This window comes from Pongo pygmaeus, chromosome 6 (genome assembly GCF_028885625.2).
Source record: "Pongo pygmaeus isolate AG05252 chromosome 6, NHGRI_mPonPyg2-v2.0_pri, whole genome shotgun sequence".
Classification (NCBI taxonomy): Eukaryota; Metazoa; Chordata; class Mammalia; order Primates; family Hominidae; genus Pongo; species Pongo pygmaeus.
The window spans coordinates 104,263,282-104,279,128 of record NC_072379.2 but is presented as its reverse complement, the minus strand read 5'-3'; the positions used below and the strand labels follow the sequence as shown (position 1 = coordinate 104,279,128).

General features: G+C 43.9%; 1 protein-coding gene across 1 annotated transcript in view; it reads right to left on the bottom strand.

Moving 5' to 3' along the window:
- The window catches only part of CDHR3 (cadherin related family member 3), a 72,587-nt gene extending 60,682 nt beyond the window's left edge, over nt 1–11,905 (bottom strand). The window contains exons 1-2 of the mRNA XM_054495490.1: nt 11,805–11,905; nt 543–745 (exon numbers count right to left, since the gene is read on the bottom strand). Coding sequence (XP_054351465.1) covers nt 543–745; nt 11,805–11,850 — 249 coding nt within the window. The 5' untranslated portion in view covers nt 11,851–11,905. The remainder of the gene's footprint in view (nt 1–542; nt 746–11,804) is intronic.
- Nucleotides 11,906–15,847: the final 3,942 nt, after the last annotated feature.

The following is a 15,847-nucleotide window of genomic DNA, read 5'->3' as shown; positions in this document are numbered from 1 at the left end:
TGAATGTCAATGGTTGGCTCTGAATTATCCAAGAGGAAACATTCACATGGTAGGGCTGGACATTTGGACTTATATTTTTATTAAATGGTGTATGGCTTTTTAATTAAATAAGTCTCCTCTTAGATTATCTTCTGAAAAAATCAGACTCATAGGAAAGCAGAATCACTAGACACAAGTTCATCAGGGCATGGCTTTTAGGGAGATCAATATCCAAACTACTCCACCCAAATAATTTAGATACTGTAGGCACACCTAACACCTGATGTCATGTGAGGGGTGGAGGCCATAAGAAGCAGCCCTCTATTTGCAACACATTGAGCATAATGCTTATGTAAACTGTATGGAGTGGAGAAGGTCCAAAGGCTACACGAGCATCTTAGCACAGAAGGCCCTGGGATGCCTCAAACAGGACTTCTGAATCTTACAAGAGGGAAGATTAAACCAGAATGGAGGAATTAATCACCGATCTGGCATCCCATCCACCCTCATTTTCAGGATCACCTCTTTGCAGGCAACATCCATGTTGGTAAGTTGTTGCTTACCTCAAAGTAGGTGCCTGGCAGCGAATTCACCCTAAAAGCTTCAGTGAGGGGATTTGAGTTGATTATCTGGGGAAATCCTGGGATCACAGGTGACAGTGATGCTGATAACTTCACAGAAAACTTGTGCACTGAAGTCCCAGGTGGAGAATTCTCTGCCACATTGCCTGTAGCAGGTAAGAGGATTAGGTGTAGTGCTTCTCCCCCTGTGGAGTAAAAAGGGTGCAGGATGACATGAACACAAAGCCTTTTGCTGGGAACAGGGACTTAACAGCTTGGTTTGTGGCTTCAATTCGTAGCTCAGGGTGACGATGGGAGCTGGTCACTCCCCGAGAACAAATGCTCTTGCCAAGTGCTGGCAATGGATATGTGAGATCTTCTGGGAGCCAAGAAAACAACCACCACCAAACAACCAAGAAATCTGCTTCTGTCACTCAGTAAATAAAGCTGCTGCTTTTCTCTTGTCTCCATGCTTCCCTTCTCTTTTCTCCCAGCCTTTGGGAAGAGCAGGGAAAGAGAACTGTGACACCTTAGGAGACAGACATCCGCCTAAAGGACCTTGCCTCATAATGTCATCTTCTCTCTTGCCAGGGCCCTGTAGCTTACAAGAGTTTGTTTTCCTTCTCTGCGTCAGCAATCCAGAGGTCATCTGAGAATTGAGTGTGCATGACTGGAGAACACCAAAATCATGGTAAATCTCTCCACATCCGTTAGTTAATCTCAAGGACAATTTTTGGTTATTATTGGCATCATGCAGAGGGCCAAGCCGTACTTCTTGGTTGGTAGATTAACAACCATTCCACAGAGGAGGAAACAAGAGGCTCAGGGATGGCATGTGAATTGCCTTGGGCTGCCATATAGGCAGGGAATTTTACAATTTAAGAGAAAGCACATTTCTTCCAGGAAAGCCTTGGGACCATTCTAAGATGCACGACACTGCAAGACTTTGCCAGTGCAGAGAAAAGGAACAAGCTGTGTTCTCTCAGCCTTCCATAATGATAGTTACCGTTGTGGGTTGAACAGTGTCCCCAAAAGATTCATGTCCACCCAGAACTGCAGAATGACCTTATTTGTTTTTGTTTTTTTGAGACAGTCTCGCTCTGTCACCCAGGCTGGCAAGATCTTGGCTCACTGCAACCTCTGCCTCCTGGGTTCAAGCGATTCTCGTGCCTCAGCCTCCCAAGCAGCTGTGATTACAGGTGTGCTCCACCATGCCTGGCTAATTTTTGTATTTTTAGTAGACATGGGGTTTCACCATGTTGGCCAGGCTGGTCTTGAACTCCTGGCCTCAAGTGATCCACCTGCCTCAGCCTCCCAAAGTGCTGGGATTACAGGCGTGAGCCACCATGCCCAGCCAAGAATGATCTTATTTGGAAATAGAGTCTTCATGGGTGTAATTAGTTGAGAGGCAGTCATATTGCATGAGGGTGGGTCCTAAATCCAGTGGCCAGTGTCCTCATAAGAAGACAGGACACGCACAGAGGGGAAAAGGCCATGACATAATGGAGGCAGAGACGAGTGATGCAGCTACAAGCCCAGGAATGGAAAGCAAACGCAGAAGCTAGGAGGTAGGCATGGAGCAGATATTCCCTCAGAGCCCCCAGCGGGAACCAACCCTGCCAACACCTTGATTGCAGACTTTTGGTCTCCTGAGCTGTGACAGAATAAATTTCTGTTGTTTTCAAGGCAAACAATTTATGATAGTTTGTTACAGCAGCCCTAGAAAACGAACACAATGATCATTTATCCAATGTTACAAACAAGTGCAAAATGTAAAATCCTGTATTTCATTTACTTCTCAAACACTCCTCTCAGATAGGTATTAATGCCATTTTACAGATGGGGAAACTGAGCCGAAATCCACACAGCAAATAATAAATAACAGAGCCAAGATTTACACAGGTCCCCCTTCCCAGCCAGCTTCCCAATCTTGGCCACCATCAGACCCTGAAAAGAAAACCCTGAATAAGTAGGAGGCACGGAGTGGGTAGGGACAGTAGAAGGTTCTGTCCCGCTGAAAGGTATAAATGTTCTAGGAACAAACAAACCAGGATGTTTTATTTCAGTTGGTGCGGGGTGGGGTGAGTGCAGAGGAGTAAATGGAGAAGAGGAAAAAATTGAAATATAAGCACATTCACTGATACAAGCTTTTATAAATCTAAAGTCATCTTATTTAGTTTAGAGGCTAAAATGCATAATGCATAAGTTATTGTTGCTCGCAGAATTATCAAGTTTTATGGACAAGGACTGTGCAAGGACTCAGAAATATCAAAACAGCTGAAGTTTAGGGCGATGTGAATATGAATAGATAAAAATCTATTACAATTGACTTTGATATTATAGCATTCTTATGATAAAAACCAGGAGCGAAAGAGTATGGTTGGAGTATTTAGAGACAAAGCTCTCAAAAATAGTTTTTCAAAATGAGCAAAATACTCTATTGTTTTGATGGGTTGGGTATTTGGGGCATAATTCCCTCCCATTCTCTTTTCTCACAAGTGAACACCTCTCTGAGCTGTTCATGAGAGTGTTCCCTCATGGTTTAGCAAGACAAGGACAGCCGTACAGGAAATGGAAAGTTGGCAATCTGTCTCATGGGATGCCCACCTTCTTAATCTGTCTCATGGGATGCCCACCTTCTTACCCATATTCTTCCCTTGCCCCCTCCAACCCTCCCCAGTGACTCGTGCCTCTCCAGGCAACAAGCAAAGTTAGAACTTATTATGTTTTTCTCAATAATAGCCTAGGGTAAGGTCATGCCTAGCCCAAATGAATAGACTAAAATAAGTACCCACTTTATTTACCAAGCATCTGCTCAGCTGGCATCATGCTAGCTCCTTGACTGCCTGATCCCTTTAATCCCAGCACAATCCTCCGACGTAGGTATTGCTGTCACCATTGCACACATCTGAGATTATACCACTCAGGGAACAGTTATGGAGGGCCCTGGCTCATGGTATCTGGATCTTGTAGCTAACAGACTACACATACCTACTACAGACAGTCGGTCACTCCATTCCTGTCACATGACCATGCACATAGGATGCATCATAGTTATTCAGTGACCCTGGGACACTGCAACAACATGGCTGTGGGGGCTGGTAAGAAATTGACTTTCAACCTGGATGTTAGATCTGGATGATGTGATTTGTAAGAGGCTGTTTTTGGAACAACACGAAGAATTGTGCTGGAGTGTGAGCGTGGTGTGAGCTCAGGTAGAAGGGACTTGCTAAGCTCCACTCAGGGCTCTCCACAGCCTCACCCTGAGTGGAGAGATCTCTGTGCCTCCCAACCTTAGTGCAGCTCCTTTGGGGAGCTGGGGACTGTAGAGAAGCCATGCTCCCCAAATATTGCCTGCTGATAGCTCCTGGTTTGCTTTGTTAGAAGTATATCCACTGATTTTCTTGAATTGATCATAGTTTTGATAATTCCTGGGTCTGAGAGACTAATTCCATGAAAGATCCAGCATTCCAATCCTAGGCATCTGACTCCAAGGACAGCTCCATGATGTCTCCTTAAATCATAGAGTTTTTTATTGTCCTCCTTGAATGGTCATATTTTGAATGGCAGTGAGAGAGATATGTTTGAAGAAGTGGATATAGCCAGTGACTCTCAAGCAATTTTTATTAGGAACTGCCTGTCCCATGTATGGTGAAAGCCAGACTGTCCTTGGATATGCCCTTTCTGCCGATATTCTTACTAGAAATGATCTACTTTTTTTCAGGTGGCTTCTCTTCCCAGGGCAAGGCCATGTGTGCCCGGGTCATGCAAATGAATCCGTAAAACTTTGAGGCAGACGTCCTAGGGATACTGATTTTTATTTTTATTTTTTTTTTGAGATGGAGTCTCGCTCTGTTGCCCAGGCTGGAATGCATGGAATGCAGTGGCACGATCTTGACTCACTGCAAGCTCTGCCTCCCAGGTTCATGCCATTCTCCTGCCTCAGCCTCCTGAGCAGCTGGGACCGCAGGAGCCTGCCACCATGCCTGGCTAATTTTTTGTATTTTTAGTAGAGACAGAGTTTCACTGTGTTAGCCAGGACGGTCTTGATCTCCTGACTTTGTGATCCGCCTGCCTCGGCCTCCCAAAGTGCTGGGGATACTGATTTTTTAAAAAAGATAGCCAAGCTGGGTTCTCCTGACCTTAATTCAAAATCCAGTTTCTCCAGCTCTATTGCTATTTGTAAAAGAAGTAGTAGTAGTAATAATAGCAATAGCAAGAATAATAAGTGACTAGGGTCCATACCCTAAATATAGAGTAATGAATAAGATACAATATTCACAAAATGTTAAACCCATCTGTAATACAGGTAAGCTTAAGTGATGTATCCAAAGGCACCCATCTGGTCAATGGCAGAGGGAAGATTAGAGGCCAGGTGCCAGCTCTCCCTAAAACACCGCATACTTTCTTTCCATGGCTGGTCTTCCAGGCTTTCTTTGGTGGTCTGAGTACTAGAGAGCAAGAAGGAGGCTTTAATGGAATTTGACTTACACATGCATCTTAATTAAGAATTGAACTAGAATTGCTTGAAGCACGTACTTTGGAAAAGAAAGAGCATGCAGAAGATTTATTGTCAGCCATGGAGCCCACTGAAACATCTTGCTTGTGGCTGAGATCTGGATGCATGATGTGCTCACTTGTCTCCCTTGAATCACTGCCTCTCCAGAAATGGACCAATGGGGCTTCCCTGGGAGCCTATGTTGGGATAATTAAGGCTTCCACAGTCTCAGAGAGGAGGAAGTTGGCCACCCTGGACCTCCGACACTGAAAGTGGAGATGTGGGTCAAGAATGTGGGGTGATGCCATCTTCTTCTTGGGGTGTAGCTGCTCTAACTTAGAGCTCTGCTTTCAATATACAGAGCAGGACTCACTGAGACCATCACTCAATAGCTACCTCTTCATTCTCTCTAGTACCTAATCAAATAGCAGTGAACAAAATCAGTTCTGTGAAAAGAACAAGAGATTTGGAATCAGACCCCTGGCTTCAAGCCTTAGCTTTGCCATTGCTTGACTGTGTGACCTTAGGCTGGTCCCTTGACTTCTCTGGGGGTTCCTGTCAACTCTGTCTCTCAGGGCTGTGGTGCTACATTAACAGAAGCTGCTAAACAGGGTTCCATTGCTAAAGAAGACTCATGGGACCCAAGTGACAATGCTTATAAATCTACAGTTTTATTACAGAAAACGGATACAGCATAGCAACAACATGAACGTAAGGATATGCACTACAGCTGAAGGCTGCCTCGGCAGGAGATCCACAGAGGCCAGGTGCAGGCTAGGCTCTTACTGTTGTCTTTTCTCTACGGGACAGAAGAATGCGCTTTCTTGGATCAGGAACCGCCAATGTATGCACAAATATCTTGGAATTATGGAGTCTTTGCTAGGATTTTTTTCTATTTTGCTGTAGGCATATTCTTGTTATATAACTGGCCTCAACGGCAGAACCCACAGAAGGTCCTCATTGAGACCAGGTGCAAATAATCAATCTCACTGTTATCAATAAACAATGCTTACAAGCTGCTACAAACCATTCAGAAACTCCTAGGACCCATGGTTACAAAGCAACACTTTTTCTTTTTTTTTTTTTTTGAGACGGAGTCTCGCTCTGTTCCCCCAGCTGGAGTGCGCAGTGGCGCGATCTCGGCTCACTGCAAGCTCCGCCTCCCGGGTTCATGCTATTCTGCCTCAGCCTCCTGAGTAGCTGGGACCACAGGCGCCCACCACCACACCCGGCTAATTTTTTGCATTTTTAGTGGAGACGGGGTTTCACCGTGTTAGCCATGATGGTCTCGATCTCCCGACCTTGTGATCCGCCCGTCTCGGCCTCCCAAAGTGCTGGGATTACAGGCATGAGCCACCGTGCCCAGCCAAAGCAACACTATTCATCAGCATGCTTCATGCCTTGACCAGGGGTCAGTGTGGTGCAAGAACTTCAGCAGAAAAATTCAGGCTAATATCAGGCCTATGGAAACTTATTCTCACAGCAACCACATAAGAAAATGCATATGCTCGGTCGGGCACAGTGGCTCACACCTGTAATCCCAGCACTTTGGGAGGCCGAACCGGGTGGATCACCTGAGGTCAGGAGTTTGAGACTAGCCTGGCCAACATGGTGAAACCCTACCTCTACTAAAAATACAAAAATTAGCAGTGTGTGGTGGCAGCTGCCTGTAATCCCAGCTACTTGGGAGGCTGAGGCAGGAGAATCACTTGAACCGGGAGGTGGAGATTGTAGTGAGCCCAGATCATGCCACTGCACTCCAGCCTGGGCAACAAAGCAAGACTCCAACTCAAAAAAAAAAAAAAAAAAAGAAAGAAAGAAAACAAAATGCATATGCTCAGTAAACTATAAAGCATTGTCAAATGTTGTTTCAACATATGCAACTTTTTCCCATTTATTTAATTTCCACAATATATACCTCTTCCTGAATGGGATGTTCACCCACCCCCTTTTTTTGGGAGGAACAAGGAACAATCCAGGCCAAGCAAGATTAACAGAAAAGAGCCCTTTATAGGACATAGAAAAAACGGTGATTCAACTAGTGATTCTGTATATTAGGTTGGTGTAAAAGTAATTGTGGTTTTTCCCTAAAAGAAAACCTAGGCAATACCATTCAGGACATAGGCATGGGCAAGGATTTCATGTCTAAAACACCAAAAGCAATGGCAACAAAAGCCAAAATTGACAAATGGGATCTAATTAAACTAAAGAGCTTCTGCACAGCAAAAGAAACTACCATCAGAGTGAACAGGCAACCTATAGAATGGGAGAAAATTTTTGCAATCTACTCACCTGACAAAGGGCTAATATCCAGAATCTACAAAGAACTCAAACAAAGGTACGAGAAAAAAACAGCCCCATCAAAAAGTGGGCAAAGGATATGAACACACACTTCTCAAAAGAAGACATTTATGCAGCCAACAGACACATGAAAAAATGTTCATCATCACTGGCCATCAGAGAAATGCAAATCAAAACCACAATGAGATACCATCTCACACCAGCTAGAATGGCAATCATTAAAAAGTCAGGAAACAACAGGTGCTGGAGAGGATGTGGAGAAATAGGAACACTTTTACACTGTTAGTGGGACTGTAAACTGATTCAACCATTGTGGAAGACAGTGTGGTGATTCCTCAGGGATCTAGAACTAGAAATACCATTTGACCCAGCCATCCCATTACTGGGTATATACCCAAAGGATTGTAAATCATGCTGCTACAAAGACACATGCACACGTATGTTTATTGCAGCACTATTCACAAGAGCAAAGACTTGGAACCAACCCAAATGTCCATCAGTGATAGACTGGATTAAGAAAATGTGGCACATATACACCATGGAATACTATGCAGCCATAAAAAAGGATGAATGCATGTCCTTTGCAGGGACATGGATGAAGCAGGAAACCGTCATTCTCAGCAAACTATCGCAAGGACAAAAAAATCAAACACCACATGTTCTCACTCATAGGTGGGAATTGAACAATGAGAACACTTGGACACAGGAAGGGGACCATCACACACCGGGGCCTGTCGTGGGGTGGAGAGAAGGGGGAGGGATAGCATTAGGAGATATACCTAATGTAAATGACGAGTTAATGAGTGCAGCACACCAACATGGCGCATGTATACATATGTAACAAACCTGCACGTTGTGCACATGTACCCTAGAACTTAAAGTATAATAATAAAAAAAAAAGAACTGTGGTTTTTACCATTACTTTCAATGGCAAAAATCGCGATGAATTTTGCACCAGCTAGGTCATAATTGGCAAGAAACAGATGTGTTTATCTTAGAGCATCACTATGGGGTGGGCCTGAGAAAGGCTTGTTTCTTTCAAATCTCTTCCAACTACACGGAGGCGAAAGTGGATGGATTCCAGTGACTGCCTGACTGCTTGGGCTGGGGGTGAAGTTGCCATGGGCAAGGAAGAGCCAAGAGAAGGGACTGTCTTTTGTTCTTCTGAGGTGACTCTGAACAGGAAAGTGACATGATGGAAAAAGTAGAAACCTCTTGCAACATTCTTTGGGCCCTATATATAGGGTTAATTGGCTGACAGACTTTCTAGAAATGGATTGCATCTTCCAGCCTTTTCATATGATGAGAGCATTAAGAAGCATTTACACTTTAATTCCCAAGGAGAATAAGAAACTCAGTCTTGGGCCTTTGTTTGATTTCCCAACACTGGCTAGCAGAGAACCAGGCACAGATGATAGGCTGAATAAAGCTGTGATTGCCTCTTGCCCAGAGCTTGTGGACAAGCTCAGTTCGATGGGTTTGGTACCTTTTCATGTCCATGCAAATCTTCTAGCTCCCAAGGATCCCTTCTTTCATTAAATACCCTGGCATTTTTCATTTCCAGGTGGGTAATACAAAAGCTGATTCCTTGGATGCTTCTTCAAAACATAGACAGCTTCCGTGTGCAGTGAATTTAAAAATACCAAGGGTCCTTCTCTAGGTCCTTCATCTTCTGGGACTCACACGTGATCCTTTGGGACTGCTTTGTCTCAACTCTTTCCACTGGGGCAGTTGAGAGTTTTGTCTAGTTTGTATTCTTGTAGAGCCTCCCTTTGTAAGCTGCTGGTGGAATAGGCACTATAGCTTCACAAAGGGAAACTCATCTTCACAGGAGGTGGAAAGGACAGAGTGAATTTAAATGTCAATATCAAGCAGAAAGAAGATCTAAAACTCTACATTTGGGGTGTATCAGTAAATGTGGGGAAAAAACCATACCAGACTCAAAAAGTATAAAAATAAAAACAGCAAATATGTATTGGATACCCTCCATATATGTGGCACACAGGGACAATGAGCAATAAGATATATGAATCTGTTATTGCAGGGCTGACATTCTAGTTGAGGAGGCAGAAATGGCCATATAACAGATGAATTACAGTATGATAGCTAATGCTACTTTTGGCTGAGCACTGAATCTACATTAGGTGCTGGACTGAACTCTTGGCAGGCAGTCCATGTGCAGGCAAGAGAAGCTCCAGGGTGCAACAGCAGGAGCACTCCCCAGGAGCTAGATCAATCCAGGAAGACTCTGTGGGAGGGGTGGGGCTTGAGTTGGGCCTTGAAGGAAGCATAGGAGTTAGAACACATGAAAGGAAAGAGGATACTCTATGTTACTTTATTTATTTATTTATTTTGAGACGGAGACTCGCTCTGTCACCCAGGCTGAAGTGCAATGGCACAATCTCAGCTCACTGCAACCTCCGCCTCCTGGGTTCAAGCAATTCTCCTGCCTCAGCCTCCTGAGTAGCTAGGATTATAGGCACCCGCCTTCATGCTCTGCTAATTTTTTACTGTATGTTACTTTATTTGAGATTATTATAGTGATGCCTGCTTCCAACAGCCTGAAGGGGTGCTGACGTGGCTGCCCCGCTAGAATCCTCTGCAGCCCAGGTGTTGGAGTGTGAGGGTAATGACCAGGTTCTCAGACTCACAAAAGAAACAGTTTGTGTCACAGCAGCCCTTCCAAAAATAAGATTTGACCTAAGGGATTCTATTGTGTGTTTTAAATAAGAAATCTCAAGTATTTCTTGCAAACCTTTGTGATCTATCCCTTTCACACTTCTGATAAAGTTCCAAATGATAGTGTTCAGTATAAGAAATTGAGTTCTTCCTAACCTCACTCTTTCCCCAGTGACAATAAAAGTCACCTCGACTCAAATGATTATGGCCCTAAAAGCCCATATTTCTGGGGGAAATCTGAAATGTTTACTTCAAGTGACAGTCTGAACTGCTCATGGCCCACTTCACATTCACAGGTCATCCTGCCCTCTGGTGAGTTGAAAAGCCCAAGATAGAAGAGGACTCAATATTAGGAAACCCAGTTATTTATCTTATTAGCAGATCGAAGAGGAAAATTAAATGGTCATTTTCATAGATCTTGAAAAAGTGTTTGATTTAAAAATCCATTTTTATTTAGAAATAAGTACTCAAATATTCTTACATTTAGTTTTATTTATTATATTTTTATTTAGAAATAAATACTGTAATTTTCTTATATTAATAAGAATAAAAGCTACCTCCTTAACATACAAAACATTTCTCTCTCACACCAAAAGTTAACATCATGCTTAATGGGAAACAAGACAGGAATTTACACTCTTGTCATTGTTTAATAATGGTCAGAATGTCCAGGCCTGGCAGTTAGATAAGAAAAAAATAGGAGCTATAGACATAGGAGGAGAAGAATATAAATGTTCATTTTTTCCAATGTGGAAAATTCATGAGAATCACCTGAAAAACCATGCCAAATAATAAGACAATTTGTTAATAGATTTCCATACATCATACAATAATCAGTTGAAAGATGTAGGGAAGAAGAGATTCCATTTACAAATGTAAAAAAAGAAAAAGTAAAAGAACTAGAAATAACCATAATCAGAATATACCAAATCTATATGAAGGAAACCTCAAAATACTCCTAAGAAAAACAAATGAAGAGTCAGACAAGTATCTAGAACCCTGTTCTTGGATTAGGAAGACTCAAGATCATAAATAATACTCACTAACACTTACTAAGCATTTACTATGTACTCAGACACTCTTCTAAGTATTTTACTACATAACTCATCAAAGATGTAAATTATCCCTAAATTAATTGCAAATTTAACATAATTAAATTCTATACATTATGCATATACTACCTATTCAGAAATAAAATTCAATTTTAAAAGCTCAATTTCAATAATCCAAGTTGACATTAAAAAGATCATCTAAGATTCTTGATGCCCTTGAATGAGGAAGAGAGAGTAAAATGATCACTAGATTGAGTCTTTGGCCCTTCTATCAGAAGGTGTTTTCTTTGCTCAAGAGGAAGACACCCCCTCAGTAATCAGTCATCCTCATAGGCTCACTTGTCAACCTCAAGTTGCCCTATGAGACTCCAGAAAAGGGCCAGAATCTCCACAAAGACTCACTTGACATACACACAAAGCTATGCTATGAACACTATTTTCCCAGCCTTAAATCTCAGGAGGACTACCAAATGCAGGCCAGTTAACCCAAGAGGGAAAGTGAAGTCTACACCAACATAGATTAGATTAGGCTCTTTAAGCATCTCTCTTCTCCAGGGCTCCTACCCATTCCCCCAGGGCTCCCTGGAGCTGCATCACCTCACTCATTATTGCAGCTAAGCCCTCAATTGAACAAGCCTCCCAGGGGCAATTTCCTTTTTGAGGGACATTGTCATTCAATGGTATTATGCAGACCAAGTAGGCAAGCAAGTTTCCAAAGCAAAATTGAGTTCCTACCTGACATGGCACCCAGGAGAGCCAGGAGAATGATTGCTTCTTGCATACCTGATGGTCACAACTGTGTGTGCTTCCAGCACGTTAGCCACAGCCTGAATCCCGTCTCACACCCAAAGTTTATTCCAGACACCACTCAGCTTCCCCTCCTGGTTTTGTTGCCATGCAAGAAATCAAACAGAGGCTTTGGCGGTAGCCAAGGGAGACTCCAAACACCACAGGACTGTTTGTTCTTTGATTACCTGCTTCTGTGACTGCATAGCACCCAAGAGACCAACCAGCCAGTACTGGTCAGCTCAGAGTTTACCTTAAAAGTCCACACTCACCAAGTGTCTCAACCGAGAGCTCCAAAAGAGAAGTCAAAAGAGAAAACCGAGACAAGGAGACCACAGTAAGAGCTGGATGTGCATAGTCTGCCCACGATGGTCTCAGTCGCCCTGCAGCCAGGCTTGTGGTCATTCCCAGAAACAGGGGCGGGAAGTGGGAGTTTTTCTGCTGTCCTGAATCAATGAGTAGGATTCAGACTTGGGAATTAACTGGCACTCATTCTAAAGACAAGATCTGAGAGCTGGGAGCAGACCCCTCCTCAAGGCTGACTTGAGGTGGAAGACTGCCCTCTGACTCCACCCCCCACCACCGCCCCTCCAGCCCTCGAAGGCTGTGAAGGAAGATTACTGGAGTTGTGAGGCTTCTGCCCACTGTGGAGTGATGCAGCTGTTGCCCTTCACAATGCCTTTCTGTTCCACACAGCCCTGTGCCAGGGCACAAGATATGGCATGTGAACAAACGCGGGCTGGGGTCTAGTCTCCATTGAGAAGGAGTAACAGCAGAGCAGAGAGAGAATGGCCGAGGAGTGGCCTGTCCCCTTGACATGGTGCAGTAAGAGAAGTAGTGGGCACAGGGGAAGGCAGCTGGGCTTGGACCATCTCTCCTGTTCCTCTGCCAGCTAGGGGAGGAGAGCCCAGCAGCCCAAGGCTGGGGGCAGGAATGCAGTGAAGAAGGTGGGGAGTTGAGTCACAGCCTCCCATTCTGGATGAGACTCCACAGGCACTCTGAAAACTACACACATGCCCCACAGGTGAACCAGCTTTTGGCACCTGCTACACGGAGGTCACCAACGAGGGATAGAGGGAGACAGTGTTATGGAACCCAACTGGGGTCCGCTCACCCGGTGCAGTAAAACCAGATATCCACATCGAGGTTTTTGCAGCAATAGAAAGGAAGGCATTCATTTGCAAGGGTGCCAAGCAAAAAAGGCTCAGAGAGTGAGGGGTTTGACCCAGGCCGCGCCACCTGCCAGTGTCCCCTGTGTCCCCTGCGTCCCAAACCCAGGGTGGCAAGGCTGCCCTTCCCTTCCACCACATCCAAACATTTGACAAGCCCTTTCCAGCCTCCAGGGCCTCCTGCCAGGCCCCTTCCCATGCTTGTTGCTACTGCCCTGGCTTAAGGTCCTTGCCTCTGGCCTGGGCTCTGGCCCACAGCACATCCTACAGAAACTTAGGTTAATTTCCCCAAAGTACAATTTTAGTCATTTACTTTCCTGTTCAAAATAACAACAATATTTCCCTTAAGAAAAGTTGACTTTTCTTGTATAAAGCATGAAGGAAAGGTAGTAACATTAGGAAAGTTAGTCTATAGGTCTCTGTTTGAAGCACATAGATGGTAACAACAACAACAACAACAAAAAGGGAGTTTTGCTGTGTCACTTTAGGCAATTTACCTAACCTTTCAGAATCTCAGTTCCACTCACTTCTGTAAATCAGGGAAAATAATACCTGCTACACAGTATCATCGCAAGCAATACACAAGAGAAAGAAGTGAAAGAAACTGGCCCATACTATGTGTTTTAAAAATACTTTTTTTTTTCTTTTGGAGACAGGATCTCACTGTCACTCTGTCTCCCGGGCTGGAGTGTAGCAGCGCGATAATAGCTTATTACAGCCTCAATCTCCTGGGCTCAAGCAATCCGCTCACCTCAGCCTCTGGAGTAGCTGGGACCACAGGTGTGTACCACCACACCAGGCTAATTAAAAAAATTTTTTTTTAGAGAGGAGGTCTCCCTATGTTGCTCAAACTGGTCTCAAACTTCTGGGCTCAAGCGATTCTCCCACCTCGGCCTCCCCAAGCGTTGATATTACAGGCATGTGCCACACTATTTTTTCCTAACAGGACCCTGGCAAGGGCTGAAACATAGTAGGTACTCAATATATACTGGCCAAATAAAAAGAGAAATAAACAACAGTTGCCAAGCTACCAATTCTCGCCTCTCAGTTTTTCCTGTCATGTGAGTTACTGTAAATAATCCATTTCATTATGCATAATTAAAGCTGAAGCGATGGCTCAGATTAAGTTACGGAAAACGTCAGAATAATTAAACTTTTGCATTAAAGAAACTCACATCTGTTTAATTTTCAGCCTGACTGCACAGCATTTTTCATGTTGCCCTGTTTTTACCAGGATAGCATGCCTCCCCTTCCTTCCCCTCCCTGGTTCTAGGGAGCAAAAGGGTCATCTTTTGGAATTCATTGTGGGTGTTTTCTCCTGTAATTACAGCTTCTGTTTCCAGCCCCAAGGTTGTTTCTGCCATTGCCACGGGCTGCTGCCCATGTGTCAATTCCCATCTCCCTCCGAAAGCACCTAGTCCTAGCACCAGACACCCAGCTGGGCCTGAATCGCACCAAGGCTGAATGGGACCTTGCGGTCCCTGGCTCTCCTGTCCCTGACTGCCAGCATGCTGAGCTGTCCTGGATCCACTAAGGTCTCAGCCAGGTGAGATGAATGGGTCCCTCAGGCAGGGTCGGAATCTCTAGGGTAGGCACCCCTCCAGCTTCACATGAGACCCAGGAGCCTTCTCCTACACGCTGTCTGGCTCAGCAGTGATTCAGGCCCTTAAAGTATTTCAGGGGACTTCCCTGGGAACTAACTACTGTAAGTGTCTAATTTGCTAGCAAAGGAGTTGTGTTCCAAACATTTTTTGACTTGGAACTTGGAACTCAATTACCCTTACGTAATCTATAACATATAGTCATGCACCACATAACGACAACATTTCCATCAACCATGGGCTTCGTACACAATGGTGGTCCCACAGATGATAATGGAGCTGAAACATTACTATCGACTAGTGACGTTGTAGCTGTTGTAACATCATAGTGCAACACGTTACTCATGTGTTTGGGGAGATACTGGTGGAACAAACCTACTGCACTGCTAGTCATGCAAAAGTCTAGCACATACAGTTATGTACAGTACATAATACTTATAATGATAATAAATGTATGCTGTCATTTTAGAATATATTCCTACTTATTAAAAAAAAATAAAGCTGGCCGGGCACCGTGGCTCACGCCTGTAATTCCAGCACTTTGGGAGGCCGAGGCGGGTGGATCACAAGATCAGGAGTTCGAGACCAGCCTGGCCAACATGGTGAAACCCCATCTCTACTAAAAATACAACAGTTAGCTGGGCATGGTGGTGAGCACCTGTAGTCCCAGCTACTTGGGAGGCTGAGGCAGGAGAATCTTTTGAACTCGGGAGGCAGAGTTGCAGTGAGCTGAGATCGCACCATTGCACTCTAGCCTGGGTGACAGAGTGAGACTCCATCACAAAAAAAAAAAAAGCTAATTGTAGAACAGCCTCTGACAGGTCCTTAGGAGGTATCCAGAAGAAGGCATTGTTACCATAGAAGATGACAGCTCCATGTGTGTTATTGCCCCTGAAGACAAGATGTGGAGGTGGAAGACAATGACATTGATGATCCTGACCCTGTGCAAGTCTAGACTAATGTGTGTGTTTGTGTCTTCATTTTTAACAAAAAAGGTTTACAAGTTAAAAAAAATAGAAAAATAGTATAGATTAAGGCTATAAAGAGAGAAAATATTTTTTGTACAGCTGTGCAATGTCTTTTAAGCTGTTATTACAACAGAGTCAAAAGTTCTAAAAATATAAAAGTTTGTAAAAATGTTACAGTAAGATAAGGTTAATTTATTATTGAAGAAAGAAAATTTGAAAAATAAATGGAGTGGACAAAGTTTACAAACTCTACA